The sequence below is a fragment of the Tauraco erythrolophus genome, chromosome 4 (assembly GCF_009769465.1).
Source record: "Tauraco erythrolophus isolate bTauEry1 chromosome 4, bTauEry1.pri, whole genome shotgun sequence".
In the NCBI taxonomy this organism is placed as follows: Eukaryota; Metazoa; Chordata; class Aves; order Musophagiformes; family Musophagidae; genus Tauraco; species Tauraco erythrolophus.
Genome location: NC_141468.1, coordinates 46,099,623 through 46,122,607, shown reverse-complemented (window position 1 = coordinate 46,122,607; position 22,985 = coordinate 46,099,623). Strand labels below are relative to the sequence as shown.

Genomic DNA, 22,985 nt, shown 5'->3' with positions numbered 1-22,985 from the left:
AAGTACAGAGAGCTTGCACTGTCACCTGACTGTTTAACTCTTCAGATCTTGTCTTGGAGTGGAATGCAATGTATAATGAAATTCGTTTTTTTAAGCTAGAATGATTTCTGATATACTCAGTCATGCTCTAACTTTCAGAAAACACTAACCACATTTTCCAGGCAGTGAACAAGAACCCTTACCTTCTCAGCCAAAGTATCTCCAATAGAAAACGAGTTGATTTTCTGCCTTTACAAGCCTGCAAAATCTACAAGCAGATTTTCATGCACATACCTGATAGTCCACCAACATCCATCTTCTTCAGGTTCTTTGCCTCCAGAATGACGACAGTCAGTTTGCCAGCAGTAGGAACGTAACGGAGGGAGAAGCAGATATCACCCAGTTTTTCTTGCTGTGAAAGCAAACAAGATATGGTGTTATATTTTAATAATTTTTTTTTACTTTTTAAAAGTACAGTTGTGAAAGCCCCACAGAAAATTAAAAGGATTACATCTCAAACTCCTATTGTTAAACAAAACATTCAAATGAACAGTATGAGATATCTGTCAAAAGTCACCCAGCTTAAATCCTCGATAACCTCAAGTCTGTTGCAGCACTTGGAGTTCACAGCATCTATCCTGTATGGAGCCAAATGACAAGATATTTGCTGGCTAGAAAGTAAGTTATACTGCTCAGTGTTTCACCCCTGACAATCAGGGTCCCACAAATACTGTTTGCCCTGTAAACCCAGTCATGAGTGGTTTTTTTTTTCAGGTTGTGTTTCAGTGGAACTGAATTAACACACATGCATACATAACCACCAGACTGTTTTCCGTGAAACAATAACATAGGTCTTTCTCACCACACTTTGTCATCAAAGCAAAAAGTATAAAAACCACAAAGCACAAAACATTCAGTATAAAAAAAGACTTGTCTCCTATCTGACAGGCAAAAGAAAAAAAAAAAAAAGAAGGCAGATATAGACCAGGAAAGTGCACAGTGCGTCCCTCCTCACATCAGGAATGGCTGGAAAGATTTGGTTTTGCCTTCAGTCTTGCAGCTTATCATCTGGGATCCTGCCAAATGCAACTTATGTTATTCATTGCTTAGTATCTTCCTAACAGTTCTCGCAAAGAGGGAAAGGCTGAATTACATTCAGAATTATAAGAACTTTGTTTTAAAAGGAGGAATAATAGATTAGAACTTGCAGATAAGAAAGAGTGAGAAAATGAGGAGAATACTGTGTGGAAATGATCACTAGGATGATCCAAGCCACTTTTCTCTTTCCTTTCAGGCACAACGGTATTTCTAGGTGGGTAACAAGGTTGCTTTTGAGACAAGAAGAATCAGGTTACTCTGAACAGTCCAATAAAGCACTTCAGACAGCAATGTTTCTCTTTCAAAGACAGTAGTTCTTATGGCATATGTCTGTTCCCACAATTTATTCTGGCAGTAAAGTACATTTCTATGAAGATACATCTCTTTGGTTCCAGTGTTTTGTTAGAATAAATTGGAAGACTGGTTGTTGAAAAGTTTTGTGGGTTTATCCAAGCTTTTTGTTAAGACACTAGGTAATCTTTTGCAGGAATTATGCACCTTTTCCATGTACCACAAATGCAAACCAACATGGCAATTTACAAGGCTCAAGGAGCCAAGGGGAAAGAGGCAAAGTCAGAACCTTACCTAAAAAGCTGGGGGAACGCTACTGAGAGCAACTGTCTCATAAATTCATGGATGTAATGGGCATTTCCTAGAGAAAAGACAGCCCATGTCCTAAGGACTTTACGATCCATGTAAAAGGAACCCAAAATGTTCCTTTCCAACTGGGAGCTCAAGCTTCTAAGTCATTTAAGAGAACCTGAACTTCATCAACTAAGCCAAATTTTCAGCATCAGTGGCAGTTCTTCTCTCAATAGCCCTTACACACAACCACTTTTTATCCAGGTTTGGATAAGCATCTGCAGTATAACTATCTGAAGGATGCATGCCAGATACTCAGCTATACTTCAGAGTTTATGTTTTCCTCCCTTATCAAAAGGTGTGTGGGCTTATCTCAGAAGACTTCCTTGCAGATGCAGAATTCTTTGCTGTTCCCAGCAATGGACTGCAGTGATATATATTAAGAATGGCATCATGTAGTTATTGTTCCTTTTAATGATAAAAAAAAAAAGAAACTGCAACAATAACGCAACACCTATAAAGTGACAGAGTCTGAATCAATTATTGCAAGTTGGGAATGAGAGCCAGGGACTGTAATAGATAGCTGCCCACAAAACATCAGCGCAGGGATCACCAGTGGTCAGGAATCATACAGAACAAACACAGTTATGTACAGTTAGGCAATGCTCAGAGAGAACACAATAAAATAGCTCATGATGCCAAATGTGTATCACGTATAAAAATGTTGTCAGAATGCACATGTTCCAGTATCTTGAAAACTTACAGTGTCCTCCCCACCTCAAAAAGGATATGGTAGAATTGGGAAAGATTCCGAGAAAAGCAGCAGGAATGATCAAAGATATGACACAGCTTCTGCAGAAGGAACAGCTAAGTAGATTAGGACTCTCCAGGCTGCAAAGGGGGTAGCTGGGGAGCAGTATCTTAGAGACCTATATCTGACCCAGGAGGGCTATAATGATGTTATAACCTTGCTGAAAAGAACAGATCCTAATATCAGAAAATTTACATTTTTAACTCATATCTAGAATAACCAAAGATGTCTTTCACAGCATGTACTGCACTGCTGTGGAAGGACTGGGTATTCCTTCCTGTCTGCGCATACTGTTATAAATCCCAGCATAGATTCAGATGATGGAAATATGGATTTCAGCTGTGCAAACTGCATAGCTTATACTCAGCTCTAACAGCCTGCAACGGCACAGTGACAGCGAAACATGCTCCTGTTCCCCTGACATTCGGTTTTGGAAGTCCATATTGGCCAGGCTAACGGTGAAGTTGATCTATCACTTGCAGCTTGTTCAGAATGGAAGAAATCAATTGCTTATTGATTTGTGTTATCACGATCACAGCTCAGCCAGCCACCAGGTGTTCTCCACGGTCACTGTTCTATTACATGGTAGATTTGGCTTAAATTAGCCTAGTTGATTCATGGGGCTCTGAGTAAGACTGAAATAGGGTATATTTGAAAGCTTGTTTTAGTCCCCCATCTTAGATTTGTGTGTATGTGTGTGTTTGTATTGAGACTAGAGTATGTTTAGTAAGCCTAAAACGGTGTTAGGATTGTTGTTTCTGACCTGAGTGCTTCAGCAGAGGCTGGAGGAGGTACTTTACAAACACAGTTATTGCCACGGAGACCATCACCTCTCACCAGCCTTTCTCCGTCTGTAATCACGTTTTGCTTCTGTGCAAATACCGCAATTGTCTACACAGAAGAGTAATTTTATGAGAGCATTTACTGCATTTTTAGCCTCTTTTAATGTAATTTTAGCTGCAGGAAGCATGGAGAATGAGCCAGCATCATGTAAACAGCCAGTTTTCCATAGATCACCAGCAAGCCATGGGAAATGGAAGCAGATGATGGGCTTATTCCAGTGAATAACTTGAAAAAAAGCACAGGTACCTCTTTAAATGCTTACAGAATCACATTCAGTACTTTTTTGTTTTCTATTCCTAAGCTGCTCTTCTTTTCTTTTTTTTTTAATTTTAAAAATATTTGCCAGGCAAAATACTGCAAGTGGCAGCACTGCAATGAAGCAACAAAAAGCAATCACTAGAGGTGTGGTTTGCAGGAGATAATTACAAACCCCTGCAGGGCTACAAGGTACAGATGAGTGCTTCTGGTATGGTGATTATCTCACGGAGGTGCCTTATTGTTATTATGAATTTCTTTCAGCCCCATGTATAAATAATTTATGTTAGTAAATTACTTTGATCTCTGATGGAAACTCTAAGTTAGTGTTAGAAACTTCCAACTGGGAGGTTCATAGACATTAACCTATTCATGTATAATGCCTAAACACCAATCAAAAGACTCTTTCCATCTAAGCAACTTCATAACTTCATTACATTTAAAGAGGATGCAATGGAGCAGAACACTAATGACATAGACAGTGCTGCTAACACTTCTTGAGCTTAGAAAAGGTTATTGGAAGTCCTGTTGAGAACCTAGACTTTTTAGAGATGTCTCTAAGTGGTTCCTGCCTGTCTCATGTTTCTTCTCGTATTTGTCAGTAGTCATTTTTGCCTTGACAGTACACTCCGCTAACGAGCTACGGAGAAAAATGTTATTTATGCAGATTGCTCTCATTCGCACTACAGAATCTCTAACAGAGATATCTGTCTTCTTAATATAAACTTTCTCCACATTTTTGTGGAAGATATTATGAGAAAGTTGATGCTTGCAGCTCTCTTGGTAAAACAATACCAAAATAATGAGCAACAGCACCATATGCTTTTTTCCTAATTGGATCTAAGACTCCAAAATAGTCAGTAGAGGAAGGATATAAACATAGTGGGGTTGGTTTACAACTTCAATACCTGGTTTTGATCGTGGATATTTGCATAAGACTGAGAGAAACACAATAGGACATGGTTTATAAGCGAAGACCTGAAATACAATCTTGTACCAATCAATATTTACACTGGAAGCTCATAACGTTCCCTGTATAGTTTTCACACCAACCAAAATGTTTCAAAACCCTGCAGAGAAAAGAGGGACAGCATAAAGGCGGGTTGTAAGTAAGTCTTTGACATTCAGGAAACCCAGGTTAAATGTAATGACAGATTCTCTAATCCTCATTCCCACATCCATGGGCTTCAGACAGTTTTGAGGCCGTCGTATTCTGTCTACACATGGAGATCTCAAATTCAACAAATTCTTTTTCTTGGCATGTAAACCATGAACACACTAAGCTGCAAAGGTGTTGCAATAATACCAGAAACAGAATCACATGGATGCAGAAACATCTGACATGGACTGGACACAACTTCAGTTAAGCCACCATAGCAAGTGGGTAGAATTAGCAACCCATATACATAGCTGGAATCTACATTTGGGAAAGTATTGTTCCTCCACAGACCCTAGAACAAATAGAGATCATACTGGGAAAAGGAAATACTGGTTTGTTTGGCTTCCTTTTTCCTTTAAACCTGAAATTTTATTGCCACAACAGCTGTCTTTAACATTACCAGTTTCAAAGGCATTGTATTTTTGATCAATACATGGTTAAAGGACAAAGCAATAGGTGCAATCAGGAAAGAAAGACAACCTTTTTCTCTTACACCTGCAAATCGGGGACTAGATGACCTGACAATATGAAGATGATTCTGCCACAATTAGGCAAAGGAGTGGGAAGTGAGCAAGAACCTCTTAAAACTTGGTTTGCATAAATAAGCTGGAAAGAGATGGTGCAGCAGGGAAAGATGAAGAAGAACCGGAAAGAGATTGAAAAGCTGGAGCTAATGTCTCAGCCCATTATTATAGCACTTTTGGAGACTATCACATGAATATGTATGCACACCAAGTACCACTGTACCCCGAAGTTTATGAACTACTTTTGGGATAAAGTACTGAGAGCAAAGAGGAGAGGCAGAGCTCTCCCCAGCCTTTTCAATCAAAAGGTTGATTACAGAAGTAGCTATTTCAGACTTGCAAAATGTTAACTATAAACTCAGCCAATATAAACTAAAGGACTTTAACAACTAAACCATTAATCTGACAAGCAGAATAATTCCTTTGCTGTCTAAAAGGATTTCATGCCCCAGAACAGCGCAGCCACACTGTTATACAGCTAGCAGTAAATAAGTGCTAAACGCCTCTGGAGACAAGGAAGAACCTTTTTCATGACTGCACCTACTGGACTATAGAAGAAAATATTTTAAAACAATAAAATATGAACAGACAATGCCCTACTGTGTGTTTCCTTATTCAAGGATCTTATTAGTCTTTATTAGCAGGAATAACCCACTTGTCTTCCAAAATGGAAGTACAGAGCGTCTGTGATCAATATTATCTTCTGTTTGCTTTTACTAACATTATTTCAGAAGCGTCTTCATAAGTTATACCCTCTTCAAATGTGCAAACTTGGCCATAAAAGGAAGCTCCTGTTAATGTAAAGTGTTTAGTTACAAGCCACGTAACAAGTAAAATAAGAAGCAAAGCAAAGTGAAATAGGTTACAGCAGGAGATCTCAGAAGAAACAGAGGGTTCTTGAGGCAAAGATCCTGAGGGCTTATTTTAGAAGTTGCAAAAAAGGATTAGCAGTGACAACAGGCTAAAGAAGAGATGGAAAGGAGACTGATCCTAGGTGAATGGAGAACAGAAATAGAAGCAAAGGTCCACGAGGTAAGTTTCAAAAGGGAGAAGTTTTCAAGCAGACAGGGAACAATCTTCCAAATACAGTGAATTTATTAAAGGTATCAGGAGGTGGTATCTGTAGGGATACAGTCCTAGTATAAAGTAGGAGTGAGGAAGAGTCAAAAGAAATGGATTAATTGCATATTCCTTTTGACTGATTTCCGTACTACAGTCCTACCTTCTGACTCCTTTGTGATACAACTTCTGTATGCCAGCACTACTTTTTACCTTTGCTTAAAGAGAACAGACCTGGCAGGATCTTTCTGTGGAAATAAAAATGACTTTTTTTTTTTCTACTTTTTTTTTTTTCCCTTCTGAACAGCACTACTTGACACAGGAATTCTTCACAAACCTCTGTCTTATTGCAATATATATAGAGAAAGGTAGTAGACTGCATTTCTTTTAACTGCCCTAATTATGTAATATTCTCCAACTCAATGGTAAATTGGACTTGAAAGCAAGTTGGGCAATAATTTGAACCAGTCAATGTTGTTATAAAATTAACAAGTCAGGTTTTGTCAGCTTCCTCCTTTCAGTCCTCTTCATTACATTTTTAACTGTTTAGAGAAAGCACTTCTATTACTGCTTTCTAAAATGCAGAGGAAATGGAAAGAGAAAACACTGTTATTATTAGCAGAAAATGACACTTCAGAGTCATCAGTTTAAAAGCATTACAATCAGCTGCCTCTTGCAAAACGAGAAACGCTGTGGCTGAAGGCACTTGAAATCAAAGATTAGCAGAAATGCACTCTTTGATTTCCAAACAAGAGACCATGCTACCAAACATACCAAGTTCTTAATTAAACAGGAAGAAAACGAATTTCATAAATTAATGTGAAAGGGAGGAATGAAGTAAAAGAAACATAGGTGCCCAAACATCATAGCCTGGTTTTCTGTAACTCTGCCTATACACAAATGCTTGCAGCTGGCTGCTCCGCTTTAATGATTGCATCTTGCTCTATTTTGCCACTTGGCTTCTCCTCAGCTCCTGCCTGATCATATTTCTAAATGTCACTCACGTTTATGCAGGCCAGTGCACAAAACAAAATTAATTTAACTGAATGGCACATTAATATTATTACTTTTGACAGCATGGAAAACTTATTAGCTATAGCATGTCACAAGGCTAGTCTTCTAGTGAGTAGTCTAAGTACAACATTGAAAGGAAATGTAATACATTTGAAAGATTTTTTTTTTGGCTTATTAGACACTATGAGAAGTCAAATCAGAAAGCTTTTCCATAATTATTCGAATATTATATGCGCATTGCAGTCAGTTCACAGAAAATCCTTGTCCTCCTGTGATAGGGTACAGGAAGCCACAGCACAGTACCCTTCCTTGATTTGAAAACATCTCTTGTAGTAAGCATGGGCACCTTAATCCTTAGTTAATGTAATTTCTACTACCAAGAGTGTCTTAGTTTCCAAAAGTGATCAACTTCAAAGATTTAGACTATGGATTGAAATTACAACATATCTCCGAAAATATGCAGGGTTGGTAGACAGCAGAGAACTGTGATTAAGAATCAACTTAATTACCGATTTCTTACTTGTAAGATGTACCACTGAATGTGGTACTGTATTAAAAAGCCGGCATGAACAGAGTCCTTGCTACAATGACCATACCTTATTGATTAATGAAAGATAGAACAAACAGATTAAACAAACCAGTAGGTGGGAATGATTGGCATGATAGAATCAGTAATCCTCTATGGCTGCTGGTAAATTCTGCTGAAATTCAGCAGCCCCAGGGGAAGACCACCAGGTGAATTCAGTGCTTCCATTACTGAAGCTGTACACTAGACTTCTATTTGATCTGCAAGAACCACAAAGAGAAATTCAGTGGAATTTGTGGATTACCTTTGTAGCCAGCTATCTTCTTCCCCTTCCTCTGTAAAAATCTGCCAAGACAAAAAGATCTTGTACCTTGTACCAGTCCCAGCTACATTATAAATAAATGGTTCTTTTGCAGTGACACTAACACAGCCTGGTTCATTCAACTCCTGCGGATATATGTCCTCCTTTCTCTCATCTCTTGCTTGCTGCAACACCAGTGCAGCTTTCATGTTCCTCCATAACATGCCCCAGCACCTTCTCCAGCTCCTTTCCATGACCCAATCACAAACCCCGCAAAGTACAGCAGCCTCCTCCAAAATCTCCTAAATTGGCAATTAGACAAGAGGCAGTACGTGATGTGGTTGTTTTAAAACCAGAAACTTGCCAGTTCACCAGCAGCGGGCCGAGCAGAACATGTGAGGACCTGGCATGTGCTCAAGGGTTTCTCTGAACAGGGCAAGATCTGAGTCTCTGTGCTGGGTTTATGTGGTGGGGTTTTGTAGAGGGGACGGGCTGCAGAGATGGCCACTGTAAGGAGATGCGAGAAGCTCCCCCAGCTCCAAAACTGATCGGACCAGTCTCCGGCGAGGGCTCAGCTGACCAGTGCCTCTGCAAATGTCGTATTGATGAAGGGGACAAAGGGACCTGAGCCAGTGCAGGACCTTCAATGAAGAGTGGCAGGAGGTGGGGGGCTTCCCTGCAGCCCTCCCTGCTCCCGCCTCCCTGGGGTGGGTGGCTGCCCATGCTGGGTTGCCACCACTCCGCTGGGGATGGCTGCGGTGGTGTGGCTGGGAGAGCTCCGAATTGCCGCACTGCTGGGGCACCCGCCGGGCAGAGCTTGTCCTGTCCGGACTGCCTGGGCTCGTGGGGCTGGTTGGGACCTGCACGGCTGCAGCAGAGAGAGGACTGAGATCTGAGGGAAACAGCCACGCAGACACCAGGTCAGTGAAGATGGAGCAGGAGGAGGCGTCCCGGAGCTGAGATTCCCCGGCAGCCCATGGTGAGATGGCAGCGACCCCTCTGCCACCTGTGGAGATTAATGGTGGAGCAGAGATCATTCACCCACAGCCCGTGGAGATCCCCAGGCTGGAGCAGAGACACCCGCACCCAAAGGAGTTCACAGAGGACTCTGTGGCAAAGGACCCCCATGCTGCCGGAGGCTGCCGGTGAAGCAGAGAAAAGGAAAAGGAAAGCCTGCACTGCAGCAATCTGATGGGTAAGAAATGCATCCTGCAGGAAGGACTCATGTCAGAGAAGTTTGTGGAGAGCTGTCTCCTGTGGGAAGAGGCCCCATGTTGGAGCAAGGGAAGAGTGTGAGGAGTCCTCCCCCTTGAGGAAGGAGCAGCAGAAATAGCATGTGATGAACTGAGCTGCAAACCCCATTCCCTGTCCCCCTGCACTGCTGAGGGGAGGAGGCAGAGCTGGGAAAAAAGGGAGGGGTGGGGGGAAGGTGTTTTTGAGATCTGGCTTTGTCGCTTTGTTTCCTGTTCTCCTCTCTGAGGTAACTGCTAACGAATTAAATTGATTTATCCCCAAGCCAAGTCCATTTTGCCTGGGGCCATGGTTGGTGGGTGATCCCTCCCTGTTCTTATCTCGACTCTCAGGCCCTTTGTTACATTTTTTTCTCCTCTCCACCCCACCGAGGGGGAGGAGGGAACGAGAGGCTGTGGAGTACCTGCCAGCAGGGCTAAACCACAACACTGTCCTCCTTCAGCCACTGGTTTCCATTAAATTTACAGAAGCTTTCTTATCATGTTCCCCAGCTTCCAGGGCACCATGCAACACAGTTCTGGGCCAAAACCAGCTTGTGCCTTTATTTTCACAAGAGGGCATCTCAGCCATACAGTCAGGTCAGGATCCTCACTGCACTGAAGCCATGGTAGTGACCTGGAAAGGATGACAGACCAGGGGACTGCACAGCAAGCTGAAAAGGAACTGGATTTGCTAATGGTAAAACCACAGACAGCTGTTGTAAGTTAACAGCTGACAGGTGAAGTCTTATGACAAGACAGTTCTCCACTTGTAATTTATCAAGATGAAGAAGACTTTCCTTCATGTATAATTTCACCCAAGCCAATGTGATCTTTTATTTCCATCCACTGCTTCTGTGCTACAAGCACAGGCAGGATTTGAAATCCCTTTCTGTATCATTGCTCTTCATTTGGAAAGTTTTCTTCCATTGTACTCTTTTACTAATTTTTGTACTGGAGATTTTTCCAGAGCATCTAAACTGCCTAAAAATATCAGATAGGGTAAAGGATATGCAGCTGGAAAAGAGGCAAGCTGAAAACCCTCAGAAAAGAGAGTTACTCTTGTTCTAGTGCTTCCTAATTTCGGGGAAGTCAGAAATATGTAAAATACTCTCTCAGATAACTTCAATATTTTTGTCTTTGGTTCCAGTAGAAATGAAGAAACTAATACGTGCCTCCTTCTACAGCGCCTTGCATTACAAGTTTTAAGTTCAGCTCATTTAAATATTTGTGCTCAGTTCAAGAATGAGTTCCTTCCAACTAGTGCTATGGATTCAAATCTATTGACTATATACTAGATGATCTTTAAGCTCCTTTCCAACCCAAACTATTCTATGACTTACCCTTACGAGGCTCATATTGATTTAAACCAAATATTCAAAAATATATTTTTATGAAACTACTGGAATATATTAAAGTTTTTGGATAAATACATACTGGCAAAAACCTCTTTTATTATTACTCCACCTCTCCTGGCTATTTCACTTTCAAAAACTCTTCTTAACACACTCTTTAGGAAGACAAGACAGCTCATCAAAGGTCATCATAGCAATCAGTACCACACACTGAATTTCATTAATCTCTTCAGTAAAAAGAAAGAGGTCACTGCAGCCGTCTATAAAAATCTAGGAAAGAAGACTGCACTTATCATGAGATCTCTGGCTCAATGATGTTCATTTTTAATAAATCTTAGACCACAAGGGAAATTCCAGAAGACTGGAACAGCGCTAATGTTATGCTCATTTCACTCAAAAAAGGCCAAATGAGATGAAGGTGGTATCTATCAGCCATTTGCCTTTTATCAAACCCAGATGAAACAAAGGATGAACTCATAAAAGTTTGCATTAATGATGGTTTAAAGGATATGAAATATAATGAATGTGAATTCACATGGTTTTATGGAAAATGGGTCTTTTCAACTAAAACCAGACTGACTCTTTGGTAAGACTGTAAATTTGACTGATGAAGGAAACATGCAAAAAAATTTTTTTGTTCTCTTCAAGGTCTACTGCTGTTTTTCTAGATGTGGAAGATATCTCTGCTGATAAAGTAAGGAAGTAATACAAAAATTATCATAATGGTAAATAATAATGCAACAAGTTGGTCAAAGAGAAAGTGCTAAATCACTTAGCTGTAACCAGTCAAAAAGAGTACATTTTCATACAGCCAAAAGCAAAAATTCTACATCTAAGACAAAGAACTCAAGACTATTGCTAAGTATATACTGAATCAGAAAATTTATGTTACAAGGCAGTACCTCCTGCTGAGGATTTAGGGTCATAAGCTACAGACTCTGAACTGCTAGTGTAGTGCTGTGCAAAACATTCAATAGTAGAAGAGAGCAGAAGTGGTGGGTGACTTTGCCTGTCTGGCAAAGATATAAAGTATACTGCACACAGTTCTTGTGTACGTATATTTTTTTTTAAGATGCTGAAAACTACAAAGACAGTAAAAAGTCACAACCCTTCTTGGAAAAATGGAGAAAAAGCCTGATCGTGAAAAACATAACAGATTAATTTTTGCAGCTTTCTGAAAAGAGGACTGCAAGTAACTTGACTACTGTGCATAAATACTGTCGAGAAGAAGAAGAAGCATCACGTATTAAATGGCTTGAATCTAGTGAAAAAGGGCACAAGAATCATTGACTTGGAGTAGAGTCCAGTTACATCCAAATAACAAATAAAGTACACATTTTTAACAGAGAGATAGAGTAACTGCTGGAGCTATAAGAGAAGTGTAATTTTCTCCATCTACTGGTGTCTTAAAACCAGTAACTTGCAAACTCTTTGCGTCTGAAGACCCTCTAAGAATTTTCCAGCTAAGGTGCAAAGCTGCCTACAATGAACGCTGGTCTACTGTCAGCAGCCTTCTCTTTGTATCCTTTGCCAGTAAGGTCTCACGCAGAATTTTCCCGTGGAACTTTCACAATGTTCTGATTAGATAATATTAAAATGTGTCATGAGAGACTTGGCTTTGGTGAACTTCCACTAAAAACATGCAGGATAATGCTGAATGTCAGGATGCCACGAGGAAATCTGAGCTTTCAGAGTTCACAGTCTTTGGCCAGGTAGCCATGACAACATGCCACGCACTAAGAATCAGAGAGTTTCTAGCTCCTTGCTCCAAACCCAAACAAGCCCAACTTTCAAGCATATAAGGGGGTTTCCTTCTGCCACCTCCCTCCCAACTCAGCCAGAGGGAACACCACTAATCTCCTGAATACTGCCTGTTTCCTAGATTGAGTTTGATTATAGGAGGTTCTTTAAAATGTTTCCTGAAGATCTACGAGTCCTCCAGATTTAGGGCAGACAACCTCACCTCATTTAGAAAAATGCCCAATTTGATAGGAATTCTTAAACTAAACCAAGGTTTTTGAAATGGGAGATTTTTTTTTCAGAAAGAAAATTTTAATGTTAGCTAGCTAGTCTAGGCTCAATGCGAATAAAATTAGATCGGTTTTAAAGACCTGTTATCCTCGGCAAGTTGTAAGAGCTCATATAGTGATGCCTTCTGGCAATAAACCCAAGGAATAGATGAACAGGTGGGCTAAAAACTCTAAGGAGCATGTCCCAGTGTTTATATACAAGATATTCACAGCTTTATATGTAGTGATTGTGCTTGAAGGCTGATTAACAGCTAGTTTTCATAATAGGGAACATATAAACAGGAAAGTTTCAGAGCCTTAAATTCTTACATTATGTGACTGGTGTTTGTGCTCGCAGGAGCTTATGCCAATTGTAGAACTCTAAAGCTGAAATCCAAGCAGGAACACAATATTCTCAAGTAATTCTGGAACACATGATTGCTGCAGCAAATCTAGTAGAGCTTAATTAAAATATGTTCTCATTTACAATTATTATATATATCAGAATATATTATTTTTTATTTTATGTTTTTAATCATAAAAATGTAACTTTCAATACACTAAATATGTATATTTTTCCTTTAGGGTGATGGATAAAACTAAAAGCATACAGTTCTCCATTAAGAAATCAACTAACAGTTTAGTATCACTGACAGACATTCTGAAGAAATAATCATGTCTTTTAAGAGATTTTAAATGATTTAATGATTTAAAGAGCATGTAGAAAAGTATGATTCTGTATCTAGAGAAACATCATCATTTGCTATAACAAATTGCAATGAGAGAAATTGCTCCTCATTTTAAAAGAAAGAGGATGGGGAAGCATGCATGTATTTGGATGGCACTTGAAGTTACATGAGAGTTTTTTGGAGGGCTTTGATGTATTTTCATATGAAAGTTGATCTTTATGAGTGAAATAAAAAGAAAATGCAAGGACAAAAATCTACTATGACAAAAAAGAAATCATGGGTTACAGAGATGTGCTGTGGAAGAACTGCAGCTTTTACTTCGTGTCATGGACTTGTAATAGTTGTACCTATTTTTGGTGCAATAAGTACAAGCAAAAAAATTAGAATAATCAAAATTAATTCAAATGACCCATATCTCCTGGAGAACTTGCCTGCTTTAAAACATCACAGAAAATTAATGTTTGGCTTGACTGATTCATGTGAAAGTCTGAATGAGTAAAAACACTTTCAGCATAATCCGCTGCTACTTAATTCTGGGCTGGGCATTAACAGACAGGGGATGTCAGCTGCAGACCTCAGGGCACTCACATGAAAATGAGCTGCTGCCAGTTTTGAAGCCTGAGCTCCACTCATCAACAGAGATCCTCCTGCTAATTTTCACGGTTACTGAAGAAGATTTGGAAAAACAAAGGTAAAATAACGGATTCCAGACAACCCAGTAGCTCTGAAAATTACCAGAAGTAAGCTAAGTAGCACCTAAAATTGGTTAATGTTCTAATGGGAAACTCAGGTGTTGTCTGGCCACTACCATCCATACCTCTGAGAAGCACAGTGCCATGTTCTATGCTGGTGGCATCAAAAGCAAGTTATAAACCCCACATGATGGAAATCGTCTAGGGAATGACTTAGGTTACAATTTTATGACAAGTTCTCTACCGAAGAAGATTTGAACTTAAGGTCAGCCACAAGTGGAAGAAGGCACTAGAGAAGGGTTCCCAAATTTAGTTGCCATGATCAGTGACAGTGGAAGTAGCAATAGCTCCTAATTTGGTTATCTTGTAGGTGAATGCATCCAGCTGATCAAGCAGCGATAACATGCCACTTTGAACTCTCCTTCTAACTGCTAGTTTGGAAACTCCTACCTTTGGCACTATTTCTATAATTGTAATTGCAGAGGTAATGCTCAAGGAAAATGTCTTGGCCTCCATGTCACTGGATTCAGTTTCAAGTATTTCTTTTCACCTAGTGCTTGGCCAGCAAGATACACATACAAACAGTATCTGGGTCCAAAATGAGATCAGAAATGGATTTCATCTGCACACTGATGATTGTAGTCTGCACAAAAGCTTCCATCACAGAAGATGCATCATAAAAGAAAGATGCATTTCTGCTCCATACTCAGGCCCACATCTTATATGCACTCATAAACACAGAGTGAGAGTATGCTGAGAAGGGAGGATGTGGAGTGCAATTCACAGAAGTTTGTTCTCTGGTCAACATAGATACTAAAAAGCAACTTTAGACTGGAGGCTAAAAAGCGCAACTTAACTATTAACTGTCTCACTCAGATGTATGGAACGATGGTAGAAGTTAAGAAAAAAGAAAAAAAAAACCAAAAAGAATAAGAAACAGAGATCAGTCAGCGTTTTATGATTTCCTCCCTTCATGTGGCCAGTGCTATGAAAGTCTGGAGAGACAGAAGAAATGGTTTGATCTTTGGACAGTGGCATCATTCTTGGAGTTAAATTCCTCACTATTGGAATTCTAGATGACAGAGAGGTTAAAAAAATTTGAATTGTATAGCACCAGCATTATAAATGTTCATGCTCAGATAAGGTACAGAAAAGTATGTACATCTATCTTGTTAATCTCTTTAAATCTTATGCATGATGTAGAGTTACCTATGAACATCCAAGAATAATAATATTTGCTTTGATCTGTGTGATTGAAAGACTCGCCATAATCAGTCCTTCAAAAAGAACTGTGTGTATGTCGTAGACTGCAAGATCTTAAAAACTGGAAATGTCAGTTCTCCATTAACCTACAAGGGAAGAATGCATTAAGTGCAGAAACAGAGATAGTCTATGAAAAGGGTTTTTTCTGCGAGTTATTATTTTGTACAACAGCATCTTGCCCAGACTGAATTATACATGAACAAAAGAAAAAGGCTATGCTATTCCAAAGGTTTTTAGAATCTAAATGATCCTGTCCTGAGAATTTCCCTAGTTATGACGATAACAATCACAGAGTAAGCTGCAGAAGGCCATGGAAAAGAAAGAGGAAAGAAGTACACAGTTGATTGCCCTAAAACCATCCAGCTGCATCAACTGTAACCCACCAACAACATATCAGCCAATGTGAGGAATTTCTTTGGCCTTTGGTGGAAGGTTGAGTTTCATGATACAATCAAACAGGTACGAACAAGTTATCGCTGCCTGTCATCCATTTATCCTAGAAATAAGACCTGCTAATACATCCTAAATTCATGTACTCTACCTCTTAAATTATTAGCATAAAATCAATAAAAGCCTAATACCAATGAACTGAAAATACAGTATTATGTTCTAGATTCTAACTGTGATTTCTCTAAAATAAGGGCATTTGGTGCTAATTCCTGTCACAGGTATAATGGAAAGTGCTTGAAATGCCAGTTAAGCTCCTTGTTGAACTAAACTGAAACACAACAGGCTCTGAAAAGAGGTTAAATGGTTACTATGGTAATCCCTGACATGGTCTAAATTGGTGTTTAAGAGCTGACAGAGGAAAAAAATGAAGAAAATAGTTAATCTCTTTCTTTCTCAGACCACTATTCCTAAATCTTTGTCTTTAACTTTTTCAAAAACACATCTTTCTCCGATGCTTCTGGAAACTAAGATCTTTTAGTTCTAGTGGAGTGGGCACAACAAAGCGAGGAGAGGGAAGTGGCATACTACATGCAGTCGTCTTCATGAGAGCTGCTCTTTCCTTGTGACTGTTAAAATGCCGGTCTCTGTTCTGAAGGTCCTTCTAATGACACTTATGGTGGATTATTTTGATATAGCCATCTTATAGTTTCCCTTAGCTCCTGATTTTGGTTTGTAACGGCAATCAGATAACGATTTTTGTCACTGTTGATTTGCAAAGGGAGGGAAGAAAGGGAAATGAGGTAGTACCCTGGACTACTGCAAAGCTTCTCCCTAGGATCCCAATGAGAAATGCAATTTCCACCTCTAGATAATGCATTCACTCATGCTGGTAGTCAGAAAAGTAAGTAAGTACATAAAAGTCTGGGTGGAGGAAACAATGCAGGAAAACTTAATATATAGCATGTTCTGTGGCCCTTTCACACCAATTATCTGATTCTGCAGATGCATTTGCAATCCCTCCCAGATTAGAGAGCTTTATAACTGGGAGTACTCTATGATTATGGCTGAATTTTCTGGAATTCCTTCTGCAGCTTCCATCCAAAACATCTCTTTCGTAGTGTAGCTTTAGCACCTTCCACTTGGAATATACTTCAACCCATGCAAATGACTGATACATCAGCTACTTGAATGAATCACTTGCAGGTACATGGAGAATACTTCCAGCATCTAAGTGACATAAATTCTGCTTAAGACTTTTTAAGAAGAACGCTAAGATTATTTTGATCTTTCTCAAAAGCCTATAAAAACAACATTCATTACAATGCTTTCCAAATGCCACTGTATGTTTAATATCTAAGTCCGGTGCTTTTGAATTGCTTGCCTGGTCTGGCCTCTCTCTTGTATTAAGCATTTTAAGATATCCTATACTTGAGCAATAAAACCCCACACAATAATATTAAGAAGCAGAGGAGGAAAATTGTCCATTATTTCCACTATTCCTTCCTTTGGTCTTTTAAAATTCTACAAGGTCTTTAGGAATATGCCTTGTCTAGAATTAACATTAACATAATAATTATTATTTTGTGTATGGATCATTACATGCTTAGCACCAAGTGTAGGATCTACTTTGTCAGCACAGTTTAACCTTAAAATGCCCATCTTGAAGTTCTCCTTCTTGTCTACTGTAATACAATTACATTCTGTTTCTTATAACACAAAAATGCCTCTGACCTCCTAAGGTAAGTGTCTCTTCCAGAGAGGTAGTGAAGAAAGAGAATACTCAATGAAGGTATATAGTGGGATTGTGAGCAGTTTGAGTATGAAAAGCAAGAAAAGAAATGCATAATTATAATAGCCTGAAACAGTACTGTAACTGCTGTTCTTGAGTCATATGGTTTTACCTTTAAAATCAAAACATTTCAACATCTTCAATTTTATAATTAAAACCAACTAATTAACTGCTAAAGAATTTCAAATCAGGCTTACTTTTTCTCAAACTTAAGCAGCTCTGGTGTGTTCCCTCTCTCACTGTCAAATTCAGTTTCTTTGCAGGACAGATGCTGCATTTACAACGTTGAACATGCATTCAACATTGTGCATTTACTGCATGTAACTGCGACAAAACCTGAAAACTAAAACCCCCTTAGATTTAACATTTTAAAGTTTTAATTGGGTGTAACAAGAAGTGAACTCGAGAAAACTTGAACACCATGCAGAAAAACATAGTGATCCAATATAACATGCAGCTAAATAAAGGAGACCTCACATTTTAAAATGTCTGACACTCTGACAGCATCTCCATAGGCATAATGATACTTTCTTTTGCAAAGCACTGTGCTATCTGCAAAGCTGTAGAAGAACTAAGTGTTATCATTAGAGATGGGAAAGGCCTATTAGATCATCTGTCCATCTCTGGTATAACAGAAAATGACAGTGATTTGCTGCTGTGATTTGACAGTGACATTTGTAAAAATGTCCTTTCCTCTTAACTCTCTGCAAGTTTCGGTGCTGAGGATTCAATAAGCTAGATGGCTTACTAACTCTGTCAATCTCCAACTTCTATGAAGCATACCAAGGTATTAAGATTCCCACTTCGAGCCTACTTTTCCATCTCCTTCCTTCAACTTTCATTTTTTGAAGAGGAAGGAAAGAACAATCCTCATGAATAGTGCACGTCAAGCCTCACAGAATTGGTCTTCCACTCCCCAGCTGCAGACTGCTTGCAACTCACCTCTTTGCAAGGCAGCACTGTAGCATCTCTCCTGCTTGGGATTGTGCTTCATGTAGGAGGGAAGCTGTTGTGCATCTTACTGGTGTTTTCCAGCAGACTTTGAACTCAGAAGCCATGTACAAAATATACCCATCACAATCCACTGTGATACAAGCATGCATCCATCATGTCACCTATCTATGGTGGATGCCTGATCAGATAATGCATAGAGTCATATGTGATGGCAGTCGTAAGAGGTCTGCAGAACTCTTGGTGGTGCATACTGGCAGGTCGAAGATCCTTCTCATCATGGAATAAGCCTCTGCTTCTCCACTGCTTTCAGGGGAAGGGGTTTCTCCTCTTCCTTATATTCCCTAAAATTTCTGGGAATGTTTGCTACAACAGGTTTTCAATTTAAGTGCCAATATAACAAAATGTCTGGAGGGAAATCAGCTGAAGTATTCAGAAGATGACTCTCAGTATGATTCACACTGCTGTGAGCAAAGAAGAGGTCTGTCTGGCCTTCTGTACTGGAGTGATAACAGATATTGGATGCAGCGTGTACTCAGATAAAGTTAATGGCAGTGACATCTGGAAGATGACACAGAGGAGCGAACTCCTATCATCTGTTTTTTAACACTCTGTGCCCAAAATATTATATGTCAGACTTGGTAAAAGTGACGAATCTTTCAGTATCTACCACTCTTCCCTCCCATGCTCTCAGTCATATGAGACTGAAGGACTGCTAGATAAATCACCTCCATATATTCACAAGGACAGCAGAGCTAAAAGCAGCCGGGGAAAAAGGATTCAAGGTATGCAGGTCATTAGTAGTGGCCTTCTCAATATTTAGCAGTCATTGTACAGGCTCGCGCATTCCCAAAGCCCTCTCACAGTCATAACAAATGGTTACATGAAGTCTTGTACCTTCAAAATGCTTCACCAACATAAATACATTAATAAGACCTTTCCCAGAAGACAATGCAGTGTCAGAGAGATGCCATTCAAATGACTGGGCTGTGAAAGGTAGAGCATCAAATATTTCATTAAACCTTCATCTTCTGCCATCAATTTCAAGCCCATTTACAAAAAAAGATGGAAAGTGCAGTGGAGCTTTATGAGCAAAAAGAAGAGTAACTGCTCGTAAAATGATTTTGTCCTCTATGATTGCAGCGTTAATTAAATTGTGTATTCTGTGATGTGCATCAACTGAATTCAACATAAAGTGAAATAAACCCAAAATTTTTATACACAGTTTGACTGATGCCACCTAGACAGATCTTTCAAAGTGATTGGTGACAATTGCCACTGATGTGCTTTGGTATACATCTTGTTTAAGGGTCATAATTAAAACATTAAGGATAGTTTGGCATCTTATACTTAATTGCAAACATATTTGGAATTCTAGTTAGCACTAGGACCTCTCCCACCCCTCTTTGTCCCCTACTTATTATCTCCTAAAATCTACTAGAATTTGTACAGCACCTTTGCTGCTGAGAAGAGACTGGAATATTGAAGATGGTGAGGTATCTGGCAGCAGCCAAATATGGAAATAGGAATGACATTTCCTGGGAAACACAGCTGCCAAACCACTGACAGACGTAACACTCTTGGTTCTTGGTAGGGACTTCTCTTCCAAACTGGACTAAGCAATTCTTTGAATCAGCTCAACACATACATGACAGAAGTAGAGGTTCCATAACAGAGCAAAAATCAGTGAAGACCTTTTGGATTAAATACACTTGACTGACCTATATCTTGAGTAACTGGTTCCTGTGGAGTCACTTTTTATTTGTACAGTAAGCTCAGGAGCTGTTGTAGGAAAACCATAACTAATACATAATCATAACTAATAACTAATTTCTAACATAACTTAGAAAACTAACAAAGTCTCCAACTAACGTAAGTTATGATATTTTTCCGTATTTATTGGATACTTTGCATGCTTACAAGCATAGGGATGCAAAAATGGAACAGGAGACCTCCTATATTATGAAAAAAATATTTAGGGAGTTGGTGCAAGCACAGTTTTTCAGGATGTTTTCATACGATGATATTGCCTAGCTTCTTATAAATAAAAAAAAAGCCATGCATTAGTAGCAGCTTCAAAAAGGCCCTATCAAAAAAACTTTGCAAAAATGACAATGCTTTTTCTGCATATATAATACCTGAAATTTGAAGAAAGGTGAGGGCAGAGGCTCAAACACGGACTAAGGAAAGCTACTTTCTTCTAGTTAACATGACTCTCATGCAAATATATTTGCATAGACAAATGACAAACATACGTAAAAATACACATCTGTCAGCTCACTTGGTCTCTGAAAGCACAAATAAGGTACAACCTAGGTTAGTTGTTTCACCACTTGTAGTCTAAATTCAATATTCATGTTTTTGTCACTTGTAATAAGGAAAGATTTCATTCAGAGATTGTCCCTTTAATTACAGAAACTAAGGTTTAAATCCAAAGGAGCTTATTAGCTAAATTAGACAACGAGGAACTCGGACTCAGATTCCTTCTTCCCACCAGCGAACTGAAGCATGCTATGCACTCTGACTATTATGAATGGGCAGATATTACCTAGCAATCAAAAGGAAAAATAATGTAAAACTGGGCACAAAATGGCAAAAAGGTGGATGTGCCAGTACAAACCACCTCATAGGATCCACAATTTACTGATGAAATATTTCCAAAAAGAGTCTTGTGTACATGTAGCAATATACCTATGAAATACTGAACTCACAGGATATTGGCACAGAGAGGAAAATAAAAAAGGTGATTAATATTTGAGTGAGATGCTGTTCCAAGGTCTTTGTCAAACGCATAAGTCTAATCAATGGATATTATTGCACAGCAGCTCAATAAAAAGTGTAAGATATTTCAATGAAAACCTACCATTATCTTCATGCACAATAAGATGCCTTGAGATGCAAACACTGAGAATGATTAGGGCCACAAAGAAGCCTAAATGCACACCGCTCTTATCATTCACATGCAAATTCTATGTACCCAAACTGCACCAATTCAAGAAAAAGTCGAACTCATGAAAACTTTCTTAATACGTTGCATAAAGTACCAAAAAGATTGAAAATGGGATAAGCGAAGGAGAATGTACCATTGAATGAGTATTGGAAAAGATACTTATCAAAAATTTATCAGGCGAAGTAAGTCTGAGAAATGCTGATAACAGATGGGAGCTGTCTCGGCAAAAAAAACGTTGCTAGTTCGACTATTTCTTTAGCTGAGGATAAAAGTGTCCTGTGGGGAAAAAAAAAAGGCTGATTTTTCTTACCTCTTCCTTTTCTGCACTTTGCAAGTCCCTCCACTCCTCAGTGACGTGACCAAAGTCCACTGTGTTCATCGCAACCTTATATTCCCCAATGATATCATGTTTGGAGAAACGATCAAAGTCATAAACTGCCATCACTAAAGTTTTTCCACCCAGCTCAGAGTATGGCACCTGCAAAGAAGAGAAAATGACAAACTCTGTATCTGAGACAATAAAGATCAGTCCACTACAATGCAAATCTATTTCTTTGGTTTATCAGCTGTCATCTCAGGTAAATTGAACTGCAGAGAAAATTATGAGGTGTATTTGTTTCAGAGTCACCAGACGCAGTATTTTTTGAGACCAGGCTCTGGCACTCGATAGACCAATGTGGCAGCTCACTCATCACTCCTCGGGTTTTTCTCATTCTACTTCAAATCATTTTGTGGGTGATGAAACTGAAACAGGAAGCCCAATTATTTGCACTGAAGACACATGAACTTTTCACACGATGGTGTCTTTTCCTCAATAAATCAACTGTCATCACTCAGAAATGGGAAGCTCCCAGACTGATGAAAAAAACAGAACTGGCTTACTGTATCTGACACAAAGTAATTAGACACTAAATAGTTCTCTTACAGTACCACTACCTATTACTTACTTACTTACTGAGGCACATTTTCATTATTATACCTTTCAGACTGTAGACACTAAGGTACTTTCTAAGTCGCAGTGTACAGCTAGAAATTGTGGTGGCAGAAGGCCAAGTTCTGACTAATTCTCTGGCAGCTCTGATGTGTTGCAGACAGATGCTGTGGGTTAGGATGCTTATGAGTCACATTTTTAAAATTCAGATGAAGATGTGCAGTTCAGGTAAGCTACACTTGAGTGGCTATCTGGAGAGGTCTGATTTAGGAATTGTTTGGACTTACATTGAATGCAATTTCAATATATTCTGCAAGTATAAATTGTTTCCATGGGCTTCAATAAACACTTCTCTATATTAACTGTCTATATAAAAAGAGAAATGAAAGCATGGCATTATCATTGGCCTTGTTAACCGCTGTGTGTTCTGGTCTGTTTAAATCCTAAGACTGTTGTCTTTTGTTATCATTTGGCTTCAACTTGCTTTTTAAAATACTTGCTAAAAACATGAGTAGTTTTACTGTTTCATAACATGTTATATAATGTTTAAAAGAAGCTTTTCAAGTTGAGAGCCAGCTCCAGCTTC

The 22,985-nt window shown here is 39.1% G+C and overlaps 1 protein-coding gene across 2 annotated transcripts in view; it reads right to left on the bottom strand.

Moving 5' to 3' along the window:
• Nucleotides 1–22,985, bottom strand: part of SYT1 (synaptotagmin 1) — a 130,779-nt gene that overhangs the window by 51,540 nt on the left and 56,254 nt on the right. For both annotated transcript variants that reach the window (XM_086609960.1, XM_086609961.1), the window contains exons 5-6: nt 21,779–21,946; nt 274–391 (exon numbers count right to left, since the gene is read on the bottom strand). In XM_086609960.1, the coding sequence (XP_086466086.1) occupies nt 274–391; nt 21,779–21,946 (286 nt within the window). The remainder of the gene's footprint in view (nt 1–273; nt 392–21,778; nt 21,947–22,985) is intronic.